At 42.1% G+C, this 16,512-nt stretch overlaps 1 protein-coding gene across 1 annotated transcript in view; it reads left to right on the forward strand.

Moving 5' to 3' along the window:
* Positions 1-16,512, forward strand: part of RUNX3 (RUNX family transcription factor 3) — a 183,769-nt gene that overhangs the window by 16,436 nt on the left and 150,821 nt on the right. The window contains exon 3 of the mRNA XM_086956393.1: positions 8,533-8,637. Coding sequence (XP_086812519.1) covers positions 8,533-8,637 — 105 coding nt within the window. The remainder of the gene's footprint in view (positions 1-8,532; positions 8,638-16,512) is intronic.

A 16,512-nucleotide genomic window follows, 5' to 3' on the forward strand; every position in this document is an offset into this window, starting at 1 on the left:
TGCTTTTAAAGCTTTTAAACACCATAAATGTGGTTTTCTGTAGATTAATTTCAAGACCTCTTTGGCAACCGAATGCATCACATTGATTGAGAACCCTCTAAATCCCCATTGGTGATTTAGAAAGTAATAAAGTGTCATTGTTGAACATCATTGCCGGAATGAGTCGGGAGGCTAGTTTAGGGGCATCAAGGTCTTTTCCTGCTAATAAAAAGGCTATTAAACCATTGATTTAAAGGCTAAAAAGAGTGGGGGCTAGCACGCAACCCAGGCGTACACCACGGTTAATCTGGATCGGTGCAGTAAGCATCCCGTGTTTGCCAAACCTAATTTGCGCAAAATGTTCCTCGTGCAGCAGCTTAATAAGATGGATTAAGTATACAGGGGCCCCCATCTCATAGAGGACTGATCATAGTTTTTTCCTTGGTACCAGATCAAAGGCCGACCGAAGGTCAACAAATATTAAATAGAGGCTGCCACCCTCCAAGCACACAGTCTTCCAGTGCAACATTTGTAGCCTAAGTATCTGGTCCACAGTGGACAGTTTTTCCATAAACCCTGCCTGTAAAGGAGTTAAAATCTTCTTTTCTTCCATCCAAGATTGTAGCCTAAGCAACACTACACGCGCAAAAACTTTTTTTGAAATATCTATCTGGCTAATTGGCCTATAATTGTTTGGGAGGAGAGGAGAGCCTCTTTTATAAATCAGAATTATTTCTGATCTCGCCCAGCTAGTGGGGATCTTCATACCCTGTAATATTGCATTGAATAAAACCCAAAAATATGGAGCCCAGACAGATGGTTCACTGCGAAAGAGATCCCCCGGGATTTTATCTAAACCGGGTGCTTTGCCGGGGGCTATTTTCGCTAATGCTCCCTTGATTTCATTTAAACTTATACTTGTGTTGTTTTTAGCGCCAGGGACTTCTTTACATTCCCCGGCGCCAGGGGAATAGTCGGTCCCTACAAAATAGCCTTCGCTGGCACAGCGATTGGGGTTTGTTCCTTTATTTAATATCCTGTTGCTGTATGGTCATTGGTTTTGTCATTGGGAACGAGATGTGCCCTAATGGCTAGAGCAGTCGACTCTGGAACCAGGGTCAAGTCCTGGCCTTGGCTCAAAAGCCTTTGATTCAGGGCAATTTGTTTAATCTCCCTGTACCTAAGAAGTGTATTGTATGATCTACCTCTCATCTAAAGTGCTTTAAAGCCCTACGCCCAAGAGACAACTGTGAAAAGAGGAGCACCAAGATGATTTGTGGTGTGTTAAATGAAGACAGACTATTCCGTGCAACGGTGACAGGAATGTGTGAAATTTAAATTTCAACACAAATATTTGAACATTTGGTCGTCTCTGCTCCTTTTGAAGTTTTGCAGAACATACCCTCTTTCCTATATCCTTCATGTGGGTGAAAAATCCTTAAAAAGTTTTAGTAGAAGATTTGTCTTCATAAAAGCGTTTTTTGGGAAGTGACTATCTTGCTAAAATTCTTTTCTTGCTTCAATGGTACTCCGAAACACCTGTTTTTATGTATTTTTTCCAGCATTTATTTTTGTTTTCACACTCCATGACCTCTCTAAAGCTTGAAAAGATTTTAAAACAACACTCAGTAAAAATGTACAGAGGAAATCTTGGCAACTTTACCACACTCCCTAGTAGGAATAAGTACATTTATAATCTGCTTTAAACTACAGTATCCTTCTAAGCACATGACCAAGGAGGGAAGAGAATCATAGTCCGACGTTGCCATTTTGCTATATGAATGTACATTTCAATGACATAGTGAGAAACATGAAGTATATACATTTTATCATGAAATCCACCACTAACCACACAGGGCCCCCTACAGATGAGGGATTCACCCTACCATTGAGGCGTAAACATAATCTAAGGAAGGGCTGTTTCCCAAGCATTCATTTATTTTGGTGCATTCACTTCCGGAACATGGAGGTTGAGCATGGAGTTTGGGCTGGAATACGTTGATAAAAGGCTGCAGAGAGTCTGTGACCTGTGTGTTGTGTACAGTATCATGGGCAAGGCATTCTCCCTAATGCATGTTACCATGGGTGCATTTTTTTCACTCTTTTTACTCGACAAAAAAGTAAACTGCTTTATACATACTGCATTACTGTTTTATGTCTCTTTAAAAATATGAAGTATACCCTCTGCCTCTGGGATTAGTGGCACAAGAGCTAAATTATGCAGCAAAAACATATACATTATGGAGCACAATATGACTGTTAATGTGATAGTATAATTTCACAATTTTGTCATTTTAACACACATTGATACTTCAAGGGCAACTGTTTTACCTCATCAGTCTCCCTTTAGTCTCTCAATACAGAAGTCAGCTTCTGAAAAGTGGCCAGTTTACCTTTGCAAAGGGTCTGCCACTGCACTTCAGAATGTGTGCCTTTTTTTAGTAACTTTTGATCTGTATGAGTTGTAAACACAGTTCTTTTTTTCAAATCTGCAAATTCTGCAGCAAATTGTGGATTATGTGGAAAGTGTGGTATTTCCATAATTATGAGAAAAATGATATGGCCATAGAATTGCCTAATTCCAGTCTCCCAATCACATCACCACAATCAGACCCCCCAGAATACTGCAGCATAGATTAGCTAATTTAGCAGCACACACACGAGAATTTAGTGGAATAAAAATTTGCATTTAGCAGCATTTTATTGGCAATTCATTTTTTTACAGTTCTCTGAATTATAGTACTATTAACACCAAACACAGGCAACAAACATTCGTATGGTCAACCTAAACATGAACGTCTATTTCAAGACATTATTTAAAGTATTTGAGCAGCCAGATCTTCAACTTGCTGGTTTTGATAACATTCTTCTACACAGTAAGTGGCCGGCCCGAATTCAGTTTTTGAAAAAAAAATCTTACCTACACTCCCCAGGGCCTGACATGAGTAATGAGCGGCAGGCATGGAATATACTCCTCTGAGTTTCCCTCCTCGCCCCTCTGTGCTCCCTCTGACCTCTCTCCTCTCCCCAATTCCACAGGGAAGCAAGGAAACTGCAACCCTTGCCGATCTGGATAAAACTTACCTGCTCTTTGGTGTCCCAGTATGAGTAGCAACCGTTTTCTCCTTTCCTTCTTCTGTCCTCTTCTTTCTTCCTGTATTCTCTCTTCTCTACTGTCTTCTTGTCTTTCCGGCCAGCAGCAACAGCGGGGCAGCAGAGTGCCTATAGGGGGATAAATAAATAAACAAATACCTCACCTGCCTGCTGACCCTCCTTTTATGTGACTCAATAGGCCAACGCTGGGCCAGTAAAAGGAGTGGCCGCATTCTTTGAATTTCGCAGGAACTTTTCCAAAAAGTGCTGGCATTTTGCAAAACTGCAAATTTAGCGATCGTTTAGCAAATCGCCAAATCATGGAAGGCCTGGGTAGAAATAATATCCATGGCCAATGGAAGTATGTGACAGGAAAGGACCAAATTGTGTGGCAGAGTGGACTAAATTACAGATCAAGAAAAGATAAACTGTGCGGTAAATTGCTGCATAGTTTTGTGGCAATATTATAGCTTTAGTTTCTCATTTCTACACGTTAACACTGTCTGGGCAAATCTTTCACCTCATTAGTGTAAGATTAGCTTCTAAATAGAGCAATCTTCAACAGAAAGGTGACCTGCCACTGCACAGAAACATGTGTGGCTGTGTTTTTGTTATTTTGGATCCATTCAACCTAGAAATATTTTTTTACTAAAATCTGCAATTTATGTAGAAGATGAATTATGTATCAAGTGCAGCAAAACTATCTTTATGCTGAAAACGCTGCTTTGCAGAATTTGCATAATTACAGTGGCCCTGGCAAAACCTGTTAACATCCAGTGCTAGGGCCGGGCACTGGCCTATAGGCATGACTACCCAATTGTACGGCCATCATGATTTTTTGCCGAATTAGAGATTTTCTGCATTTGCCACATATTCCATCATCTACCGCATAATTTGCAGATTTTAACAAAAAAAATCTTTCTAGCTCAAACGGTAAAAAAGTTAGTAAAAACATAGCAAAACATGTTGCTGTGCAGGTGAAGGTTCTTTGCAAAGGTTGACTGGTCACCTTTCTGTAGCTTATTGCTATATTTGGGTGTTAAACTGGTACTGATGAGGTGCAATTAATGCCCAGATAGTGCTAACAAGAATAGAGATAACAAAATAATGAAGTAATACAATCACAAAATGTGCTGCACAGTGCCGCATAATTTGCCTTTTCTTGTTGTATAATTTACTCAACCCAGCCACATAATTTGGCCCTCCCCTGCTGCATAATTCCAGTAGCACTGCCTACAGGGCAATCAGACAGTGCCTGATCAAAGGTTCTGACAGGTCAGTGTGTGGGTCAGTTTAGCAGTTTGAGGGCCGGTTTTATGGCCAGATGTGCCGGTTTTTGCTGTTTTCCCCTGAAATGAAAACAAAACATTGCCTGCACTAAACAAATTGCAGCAGTCTCTCAAATTCCCATAAACCATGTTGTTGCAAGTTCAAAACTGACCCGATTAGCAAATGTTTGCCACTGTTTTTTAGCTATCTGTTATTTTAGTGCCCATATTCTTCTCTCAGTATCTCTCTGGCGCCTTAAAGCAGCATGAGGGTGCCGCTAAACACTGTATAGAAAAAAAGTTAACGTTACTACTTTTGTCATATTCCGTAGGATAACAACTGGTCTGCTGCAACGCAGGAAAGAGGACAGCTTTTTTTAATGAAAAAAAGCCATTTACACATATAAATAACCTTTATTGTTTTGTATTACTTTTGTGAGTGCTGCTGGGAGACCTCTCTTTTCGAAAAAGGTTTTCAATTCCCACTTTAAAAGAAATTAAGCTGAACTCAGACTGCCTACCTGAAAACAGATATTTCAAAGACACTCGTAGGTGGAGTTTTCAAAAACACATTGCAAACTGGCAATTGTACAAGTGTTGAGGTGTCAGTCGCATAAGTATGCTAGGTCCTGTGGTGACCCTTTGAGATGACTTACTATATAAGACTCCCTTTTCCGCCCTCTTTATTGATGAATTATCTGTCCCGCATGTATCCCACCGCCCCTTTATTGTGGTTCAGCCAGTGCATCACCAGTAACCATGGCAATAGAAGACTGAGGTGAGAGATGAGCCCCACTGCACATGGGACTGCCACATGGAGACTGTGACTAAGGAGCTGAGTGGAAGAAAAGGCTGGACATCCTGCCTGCCGGGTCTCACTGGTTTTGGAAATTACTCATTAAAACTCCTCAAGGTGGAGCCACTAAACACATGATCAAGAACACATCCTGTTCAAACTGCTGAGTCTCCTATGTGGGCACCTTGATTTTATTTCAAGAGATGGTGAAAAAACCGGAAAAGAACACAACCGACCAGTAAGGGCGAAACCTATTTTATTAATAGGTATGTTTACTGGTGCCAAGGGGCAGGGCAACCAACAGAATCCACCATGGATGATAGTTCCGCTGAATTTTGAGAACGTTTGCATTTTGTCGTGACTGGTGGGAGGTATCAGCAGAGGGTTCTTCGAACGCGTACAATTTATCGACTATGGTGCGTTGATTAGAAATTATTCTGAGTTCAGGGTAATTTGTCTGCATACATCTCGATAGACAATTCTATTTACGAGGTTGGCCCCTGAGGAAGGGACTACAATGTCGCGAAATGCATCGGACACTCACAAGAATGATTTTCTCTATTGTTCATGTATTTAAACAAATGTAGTTACATTGTTTATGTGCAAAGTTTATCAATCATGAATATATAATGTATATGTTAATACATTGAATATACCTTGATACATATATGTGTAAAAATGAAGTTTATTTGAAAATACATGGTTTCAATTATTTCGAATTTAATATTTTGAATTTCTTAAGAGAGATTTGGGTTTTGGAACCTAGTGAACAGTGCACAGCACCAACAAGTTGACCAACTTGTAACAGTTTCTTATTGACTTACACTTGGGCTGACAGCAAGTGTAGTTCTGTAGCACCATTTTCCCCTTATAACTAGGAATAAGTGGAGTGCTCCTCCAACCCTTTAATTATGCCAAGAGGCAGGGTGCCACTCTTAACTTTCTACAACTCTCTCTGTTCCCTGCTCTGCCTCCAGCAGGGAAAGGGGTATTTTTTGTGTTGGGTGCCTATCATAAAAAGACAAAGCGTTCGAGTGAGTGTCTACAACGTCGACATATGTTTAATGCCCCTGCTAAATCCATGCCGGGTATAAGCGGCTGAACGTGGTGCTTGACTTCATACGTTTTTATTTGCTGCCTTTAAAAATCTGCAATCTGAGCTGCCCGCACAGTGCGGGGACATGTTGTGTGGAAACGGTCTCCACTGCCTTGAACCTGAGAAGCTGCTAAGCAGCGACTGGCTGCTTCAAGCGGAAGTGTGAGGCAGCAACTGGCAGGTGAGAAAATAAACACCTCACCTTCCTTCTGATCCTCCTTTTATTTTGTTCAGTGGTCAACCTGGGGCCAATAAAAGGAAGGCTAGCATTCTTTGGATTTCGCAGGCACTTTTGTAAAAAAGCACAAAAAGTGCAGATTTTGTTATTTTTTGCAAGTCGCGAAATCCTGGAGGGTTTGCACAATGAGGTCAAACTAGGGAAAAGCATGATCCAGTGTAGTTTTGCACTTGATTTGATCGTAGGCAAAGGGCAATACACGGGTCCTCTGTGCTACATTTAGGTTACCGGTGGCTGAGTGCCCGGCTTAGGTAAAACAAACATATTTGACAAACCTGTGGCAGGCAGCATTTGTGACAGCCATATGTGATGAGCGCATCATGTAAGGGACACTGGTGCTGAGCATAAGCAAGGATCACATATATAAGGATCACACAATATGGACATAAGTGTGCCAATCTATGAAAAAAGCCAAATGAGGAGCAGTTTATGTGTGTGTGCAGTGGCAACCAGCGGCTTTGGACCTGAAGTACAGGGAACATTTTGTACTGGTGTATTTGAAGGAGATATCCTGGAACAATGCAGTGAGGAACACTGAGTGTTGGTAACCCAGGGACCTCAGATCAAACATGCAAATTCAAATTGTATACTGGATCAGTGTGATAAGCATGTGAAACAGGCAGGTAAAGCGAGTAAGGCGTGCAATTTGTGCCAATTGTTGCAGGCAGCAGCCAATGCAATTTGTATCAATGGTTTCAGGTAGCAGGCATCAGCCAATGCAATTTGTGCCCGTGGTTGCAGGTGGGAGGAATTGGCACTTATTTTTAGCACCTGGGTTTATTTTTCTTCAATAAACTTTAAACTAGAGCAAAGAGAGAGAGAGAGAGAGAGAGAGAGGCAGAAAAGGGAGGAAGAGGAGGAAACAAATAGGAAAACAACGACAAAGGGGGAAAGCATTTTTGAAAAAGAACTTGCAAGAGTGCGAAGAAAAGGCAGGAATCTCAGGGTGGTAGAGGAAAGAGGTATGAGGTGACATCAAGATTAGGAAGCATTGGCAGATAGCAACTCTGGCACTTGGAAACTCCAGTTCAGCATTGCTGGTACCAGGTTCATAAGAAAGACTTTGGGCACTTGAACGTATTTTTTTTAAACAAATTAAGCACTGGCGTGCTTGGACAGATTTGGGAATCTGCAAGACTAGCTGGAGCGATGAGGGCATGGAATGCGCCTGTGTGATTCCCATTTGTGAGGGGTACATGCAATGTACGCACACGATTACGTATGATTGATGAGCGACTAAAAACAGGAAATTCATTTTTAATCATTAAATACTTTTGAGAGTTATCTAACAACGGTGCACTTGGTGCTGACGCATGATCGTTCAGTCTGATCTATTGCTTGAAATTTCTATATTAACAACCATTGACAAAGCCTGTAGGTCTCCCTTTCGTTGTCAGTCCTTTGGCTTTCTCAATGCGTGTCTTGCTTTGTCATGGTATTTTCAAAACTGTATTGTTAAGAAAGCTGTCCAGTCCTTATCAGTCTATAAAAAAATTGCTAAAAGCAAAAATATTATTTTTTGTTCTCAAAAAGCACACGTAGCCATAGCCATGGCTCTCTGCTTTGTGTGTGAATGTGCTCTTTTTGAAAGGGCTGAATGCCATCAATCCGGGTGAAGGTATCCAATGGCTGAAGTGAACTGACCCACTTACCCATGTTGTATGCTGTAGTGGGTGGGGAAAAATTTGAATGGCACAATAACATACCAGTGGGTGAAGAGAAGACATGGACAAATAGGAATTAAACGCCCCTTTAAGTATTATACGTTTAATTTTAATAAACGCAAAAGGTCTTGACTAAAGCAAAACCTCAAACGTGTGTGCAGTTTCCTGCAGGGGTGGGTATATTGACAGCTTCTGTGTTTATCTTGATTCTGGACAGAGATCCCTCCAAAGAGTTCTTTTGAAGCTGTGAGCAGTGTGGGAATTAACTAGGGCAGCATATATTTTATATGTCATGTTAAAGGTCATTACACCCTGGCTTAGAAAGAAACACAAATCACCGTATGAAGGATGCTGCATGCCTTCTAAAAATGACTAAATGAGCAATCTTTTGTTTATAGGGAAAAGCTTCACGCTGACCATCACAGTGTTTACTAACCCCACACAAGTTGCTACTTATCACCGAGCCATTAAGGTCACAGTGGACGGTCCCCGGGAACCGAGAAGTAAGTTGAACAGTTTCATCTTTTAATATCAAGGTACATTTGTGTGTATGGGCTTATGCATGTGTGTGTACATGCTTGGGGCTCATGTGTGTGTGTACATGCTGGGGTTCATGCATGTTTGTGTACACATATGTGGGGCTCATGCATGTGTGTGTGTGTGTGTACATGCTTGGGGCTCATGCATGTGGGTGTCTACATGCTTGGGGCTCAGCATGTGTGTGTATACATATGTGGGGCTCATGCATGTGTGTGTGTACATGCTTGGGGCTCATGCAAGTGTGTGCACACACGTGGGGCTCATGCATGTGTGTGCACATGCGTTGGGCTCATGCATATGTGTGTAAATGTTTGGTGCTGATGCATGTGTGTGCAGAGGCGTGCATGTGCACACAATACATTTGTTATGCGACATATTCACTTATCGCCGAACACGCAGGCTGTTCTTTCAGTGGTCCGTTTGATGACAGCCGAATGCATTTCCTCTCTGCAAACCACCCTGCCATATATTTTACACGTAACGCAGTAGTTATTATCATGAAGAATGTCACCCGAAAGAAATCTAAAAAATGTTGCTGTATCTGCCCCCATGACCCTCTTCATATTGGTCATCCCTATTATCTTTTTCTCAATGATTTTATTGTCTTGTTTTCGTTTAGCAAGAGCTACGCTCAGGATAACTAGAGGGTTGTGTAAATAATGTGGCCAACTAGTTTATTCGGTTCTTCTGTTAATGTTTTTTGTGACTCATGTTAATAAACCACTGGTTTCATCCACCAATCCGTAATTTAGATCTGCTTATTGATGCCTGTATTTAATACTCGTGTTGTGTGATGTTGATGTTAATGACACACTGTACCAATAGTGGTAGACATCATTGCAAACATTATGTTGGTGTTTTCTTGGAAATTACTTGGCAAGTGGAACCGGTGGCCCCAGCTCTTGATAGGGAGAATGAAGCCTTGTTGTCAGGAATGCATAAAACGTCTTTCCGCCGACACAGCATGCAAACGAAGGCATCCCTTCACTGGCCTTCGCAGTCGCACCTGAAGACGGCCAGAGTCGTGCTGCTGACCTGTTTGTCCCTTTCTTTTAGCCACTGCTCCCAGGGCCTCTCACTGCATGAACGCAGGCAGACTCCGCGCCTCTGCGCCTCCCTCTGGGAGTCTGAGAGCAGATATTAGGGGCAAAGAGGCGAGTGGAGAGATTTTCCAAGCCTGGGAGGAGAGCAGAGCAGACAACTCCTCCTACTTGGGTTGAGAGGAATGGCTTCAGGCTGAAAGGAGACCTGTAAAGTGTGATCTGGTGAGATCTTTACCCAGTGAATGGACATCATTTAGGGGTCGCCAGGGGTCGCAGCAGCGACCCCTGGCTTGCCCTTTGCTACCCCCAGCACTGACTTTGCGGCCCCTGGCCTCCGAGGTGGAAAATTCAGTGCCAGGAACACAAGAGCAGCTGGGGCTCCACTCGCTTTATTTTCTGTACATTTTTTATTACAAAAAATAGTGAATAAATCAATATATTATTCACCAATAGTGTAATACAAATAGAGTACAATAAGCTGGAACATGCCCTTCCGTGGCAGCTGAGGTAAGTAAAAATACGTTTGAATTTATGTTGTGTGCATGTTTGCGGGTGAGAGTGTGTTTATGTGTGAAAGAGTTTATATGTGTGAATTTGTGTGTATATTTAAGCATGTGTATGGGAATGAAAGTGGACGTCAAAGGGTGTGTGATCTTCCTTCCACTACCCCAGGCATTTCGGTGAATTGACGTCCATGAACTAGTGGCCCATTTCCGTGTCACGCCCCTTGCATTTTGCTGCTTATGTCTTGCATTTGTAATAAGGAAAGCAGAACTGCAAGTATCAGAAGAACAAGAGTGACTGAGTGCACAGGTGCGCTGAGCCTGGGGCGGGCCGAGCCCTCTGGTCTGAACTTTAGCCATCAGGCGCTTTTCAGCTCATGTCACTTTGCATTCTAATAGTGGCAGTCTTGCATTGTCACAGAACAGTAGACATTTTTCAGAATAGGGAGAACTGTGGAAAAAGGAGACCAGACTGGGTGGGTAGCTCACCTCAGACAAGAGCCTGCTTGAGATTTCTATCTGATAGTAAGTTGCCCCTGAAATCTCACTGCAACTCATGCAGTCACAGAGATGATTGTTAAATCTAGCTGGTCGTACCAGCCTAGATGTGAAGTACATAATGAAATGTGAACAAAGAACCAACAGCGGACTCCTATAGCCGCACTTTCCTCTGTCTATTCCCCAGTTGTTGCTTTATGCGTAGGTTGATGATCCGTGTGCACAATCAACTCCTGCACCCGCTGTTGTGGGATGCCACCTGCCAAGCAGGAAAACAGAACTGTAAGGACAATGGAGTGTTGCACTCCCCAGACAATATTGCTTAAATAAGGAAGCTTGATCAGTGTCTTCGTTGCATCAATCTTTATTTGTAGCAATCCATGCAGTTGATAAAACACACATCAGCCAACGCGTTTCGTTCAAAGATTGAACTTCATCAGGGCTAAATGTTGGATGGTGAGCAACTGGTGAATGGATTACGTAGTTTGTAACCAGAGTCAGAGGCACTCGATATGGTCGCTTGACTTGGGTTTGGAAGCCTCCTTGATAAGGGCTGACAGAGTAAACCTGAAATATCAGTCACAGCCTATCAGCCAACAGGACAGCATTGCCTGAGTGAGCCAAGCAAACCGATTATAAGTAGTGAGTTATAATCGACTTCCAAACCCAAGTCAAGCAACCACATCGAGTGCCTCTGACTCTGGTTACAAACTACGTCATCCATTCACCAATCCAACATTTAACCCTGATGAAGTACAATCTTTGAACGAAACGCGTTGGCTGATGTGTGTTTTATCAACCACATGGATTGTTACAAATAAAGATTGATGCAACGAAGACACTGATCAAGCTTCCTTATTTAAGCAATATTGTCTGGGGAGTGCACCGCTCCATTGTCTTTAAAGTACATAATGAAATCACTGAACATACACACAAATTAAAGGACATTTACTTAAAAATTACTAATATTTCCAAATACCAAACTAACGTGTCTCTTGGTATTTGTTTCATATTTGTTACAATTAAACTCAAACACCATGACGGCCAGGGATGGAATGTAGGTGATGTGCCCTCTTTCTCTCTAATCACTAAGGTAGATAGGGTCTCACCCCTTTTGGAATAATCTTCCAGCCCAGAATTTCACCACCCAAATAGGCCAAACATATCCAAAGTTTTCAATGGTATCACCACCTTCCTTTGCTGCATTGGTTCACCTCCATTGACTTCAATGGCATGACCTTCCCGACAATGGTTTGGTGGTTTGGCCCTATTGAGTACAGGGACATTACTCAAACATCGACCAGAATAGCCTTTTAAATAGCGGTTCGCATCAAGGACCTCAAACATATCCATTGCACCTTATAGTCATTCATCTCCGGTCATCTCAAAGGCATTTCTGTAATACTTACATCACCCTACCACCTGTGATGCACTTCTGCTTTCCCTCTTAGGAACTGCATACCTTTTAATTGTTATGGTTTATCCTGGAGCAGGTATCCAGGACCTTAATGCACTCTTGGTCCATTCTTGTTGTGAATGGGCACTTCTACTGACATCAGTTGGCTCAAACATTGACAATATGCTCCCACCAATGGCTCACCTCTAATGACTTCAATTTTGTCACCCTCCACACAGCTAAATCACCTCCTAACAATGATTCATACTCCCTCTCAATACATCAAATTTCCACTTCCCCCTCCCAACAATGAGTCACCTTCTTTGACATCAATGGTATCATACGTCAGCATTACAATCCCAACAATGGGTAACATCCATGGACATCAGTGGTATCGATCTACCTAACACTTATCAGACCAGCACTGGATCACCAAAGATAACTTTAGAAGCAACTCCTTCTTGCAAAGCTTCACCACCCTCCCACCAATGGTTTTCCTCCTCTTTCTTAAATAGTATCACCCTCACACCAACGGTTCTCCTCCTCTCTCTTAAATAGTATCACCCTCCCACCAATGGTACTCCTCCTCTCTTAAATAGCATACCCCTCCCACCAATGGTTCTCCTGCTCTCTCTCAAATAGCACCACCTTCCCACCAATGGCACTCCTCCTCTCTTAAATAGCACCACCCTCCCACCAATGGGTTTCCTCCTCTCTTAAATAGCATCACCCTCCCATCAATGGTTCACCCCAATTGACTTCCATGTTGTTCACCACTAAAGAACCAGCAGAGGTCTTCCAGAGATGGAGAACCTCAAGGACCTTAATGGGATCAAATGTCACTGTTTCAAATATGGTTCAATTTCAATGATTTTAGGTTTGATCTAAGTCAGTGTTTCCCAAACTTTGCCCCAAGGGGTCCCCAGGCAGCAGTTTGAAAAGCACTGCAAAGTTCCTGGTAAAAATAGCAGTTTTCGAGCAACAATAAAAGTGTCATGAAAATGCCAGTGATTAATGTATCTGCTGGAGAGAATTGAGAGGTTTGTTCAGTGGCAGCTTTGACTTATCTAATGTAGCACAGAGGGTTAATATGCCTACTGCAAAGAACTGTACCATGCATTTAAAAAAAAACCAGTATTTTATGTGCATAGGTCAGTGGGTTACTGCTTTTGTGACAGAGATTCTTTTGTTACTGTGCAATTCATAAGAGACAATCGTAATCTAGCACAGTGACTTATAAACTCTCATTAAAGAGCTACTTGCAAACTGCATGGTCCAAGTTAGTAACTTATGTTTTTTCCCAGTCTATAATTATCCGGATGCTGCTAAAAAGGTTTATTTGGGTGGAGATACATTTTTATTGTTAAGGTCAATGCTAACCACTGTGTTTTTTCTGAATCCTGAGTTTGTGCTTCACCAGACCAAGCACGCTTTAAAAAATCCTACTAGTATGAATGACATGTGAATACTACACCTTGTAGAACACTTTGCCTTATGTAACATTTTCTAAACACCGATTTTCATGTATGATTCATTGTCTCTATATGTGTGTGAAGTAAAGTTCTTTGACATCCTACAATGGTATGAGAGATGCTATAAAACAAATTAAATACATGTGACAGATGGGCTATGTTGGCCCTGTTGGAGGGTGATAATAAGGGAATCATTGAAGAACCCCAACAAAAATTGTCATATCCTGGTGCATAGTTAGGTCTTCATTTACAATTTTTTAAAAGCTAATACAATTCATTGTATAATAATAAATCTTTTGTAGACTGCACCATTGTTTCCTACATTTTTTTGGAGGGGTGAGCCTTCCAGAGCCCCCTTTGTAGTGGTCAGGTTCACTCACTGCACTTGGTGTGCACCATATAGGGACTGGTCTGAGAACATTTGCCAGGGCTGCTTTGGGTTTCCAGTCTGGCCCTGGCAGGAGCAGGAGCCTTATACTGCGAGATAAAAGCAACTATTCAAAAGTTAGTCTTCGAGATGCAGCCCCAACCTTCCCATTAAAATGTTTTTTGCAATTTCTTTCAAAATAAAATACTAAGGGGATATTTACAATAGAATTGGCGGAGCATGTCGTTAGCCTCCTTGGCTTAACGACATGCTCCGCAACTTCAGAAACACTGGGCTGCACCATTTACAAGAATATTGTGCAGCCCTGCGTTTCCCCCTGCACTGGTGTTACACTTAGCAGAGTTGTGCCAGCGCAGGCACCCTTGCACCATAGTGCAAGGGTGTCTGCATGCAGGGGAAGATTGTTTATGTGCAGGAAGTTCCCACTTCCTGCACATGAACAATTTTGAAATGCGGGTTTTTCACTTCTATGTGTGCTGCCTAATGCAGCACACATGGAAATTACAAAATGTATTTTTTTAAAGATTGTTTATGTGCCAAAAGGGTCACCTTCCTGAACATAAACAATCCAAGGTGTTTGCTTTTTCTCCTCGTTTTGCCAAGTTAAGACCTGGTTTTCCATGGTCCTAATCTTGATGCTGCCTCCTCTTTACGCTGCCCTTGTTAATAGGGGGCAGCGTCAAAATCAATAGGCGTTGGGGTGGAACACCCACTGCAACTCCCACTGCCCACCCCTTTCATGCTAAGCATTGTGTGAAAGGGGGGCTTCTTTACAAGGCAGCGCTAAGCCACATTAAGTGGCTTAAAGCTGCAGTGTAAATAAGGCGAACCCCCTATTGCCACAGGAACATCACAAAAATGTACATTCCCTTGGTGATAGGGCTTGTAAATAAGCCCCTAAAATCCTTAGTAATTCGAGTATTTGTTTTGTATGCACACATGTTTATTTTTTTCAAATATGCCTACTGCAAAGAATGTGTACCATGCATTTAAAAAAAACAGTATTTTATGTGCATAGGTCAGTGGGTTACTTCTTTCATCACAGAGATTCTTTTGTTACTGTGCAATTCATAAGAGACAATCGTAATCTAGCACAGTGACCTATAAACTCTCATCAAAGAGCTACTTGCAAACTGCATGGTCCAAGTTAGTAACTTATGTTTTTTCCCAGTCTATAATTATCCTGATGCCGCTAAAAAGGTTTATTTGGGTGGAAATACATTTTTATTGTTAAGGTCAATGCTAACCACTGTGTTTTTCTGAATCCTGAGTTTGTGCTTCACCAGACCAAGCACTCTTGAAAAATGCCTACTAGTAAGAATGACATGTGAATACTACACCTTGTAGACCCCTTTGCCTTATGAAACATGTTATAATGTTCGAAAATGTAATCCTACAAATTGCTTGGGGGGTCCCCGGCTTCCAGTGGTGACTCAATGGGGGTCCTCCGCAGTCAAAAGTTTGGGAACCACTGATCTAAGTCATGTGCTGTGCAGTTTTTAGGTTTACCCTTATTGGTGCACAGCCCAATAATTGTCAAAATATTGTAGGTGTTGTCCTTCAAACATCTTGTCAGGGCAAACTGCAGATCCAGGCTGTTGCCAGAAAAAGCAAAGTACCATTGTGAAGCAGAGACAAAGAACCCTCCTGCTAGCACTGCATTAAAATACAGTGCCTTGATGATAGATACTGTACATAGATGTGGTTTACGTATGGTAAACCAAACGCACCTATATATAGGTACCTTCACAATGTTCAGGTTATCGATATTCTCGTCATGAAATTTTTACATTTCGACATTGAAAACTCAGTATTCTGGTACAATACCAAACCCTCCACCAAAATGAAGGGGAACCCAATAAGTTACGGGTGATTTTATAGGATGCTGGTGGCTAAACTCAGAGGCTTCCAGACCTGCTCAGTAGTATTGACTGTAAAGTAGACCAATTGTAGTCCAATATGACTGCAGTTAAAAATGTTCCTCCGATTTTGTAAAGTAATTTGGAGCTGCCATCTCTAACCGACCCCTGCCGTGCTGAACAAAGAAATATAGAGCTGGGAACCCCCATTTGTGTCCATTTCTGATGAACTTGAAGATTCATGTATCGTGCAAACTTGTTGGATTTTTAGCACTGACATGCACATTTGCGTCCAGATTCATCAAAGTTTTGCGTCGCCCATGCGCCATGCAAGGTTGCGCAAGAGCGGCACAAAACCTAAGTGAGATTTATCAATCCCAGCAAGGCCACCTTGTGTGGCCCTAAATGGCTTGACAAATCTGGAGTAATGTAAGTCAACACAAATTGTTGCCTTGCATTACTCTGCCTCAGGGAGGCGTTCCATGGGTGGAGCATGGGTGTTAACATGCATCTTCTTGTGGATTTTGGCACATTCCCAGATTTGCCATTGGTGGCAGACCTGGGAATGCGTCAAAATACCACGCCTCCCCAGGTGAGGCGCAACAGGGGGAGAAATATCTTTATTTCTCCTTGTTTTTTCCATTAGCTACATGTCCTGTATTTTGCAGCATCCATAGAA

This window comes from Lissotriton vulgaris, chromosome 2_1 (genome assembly GCF_964263255.1).
Source record: "Lissotriton vulgaris chromosome 2_1, aLisVul1.2, whole genome shotgun sequence".
Taxonomy (NCBI): Eukaryota; Metazoa; Chordata; class Amphibia; order Caudata; family Salamandridae; genus Lissotriton; species Lissotriton vulgaris.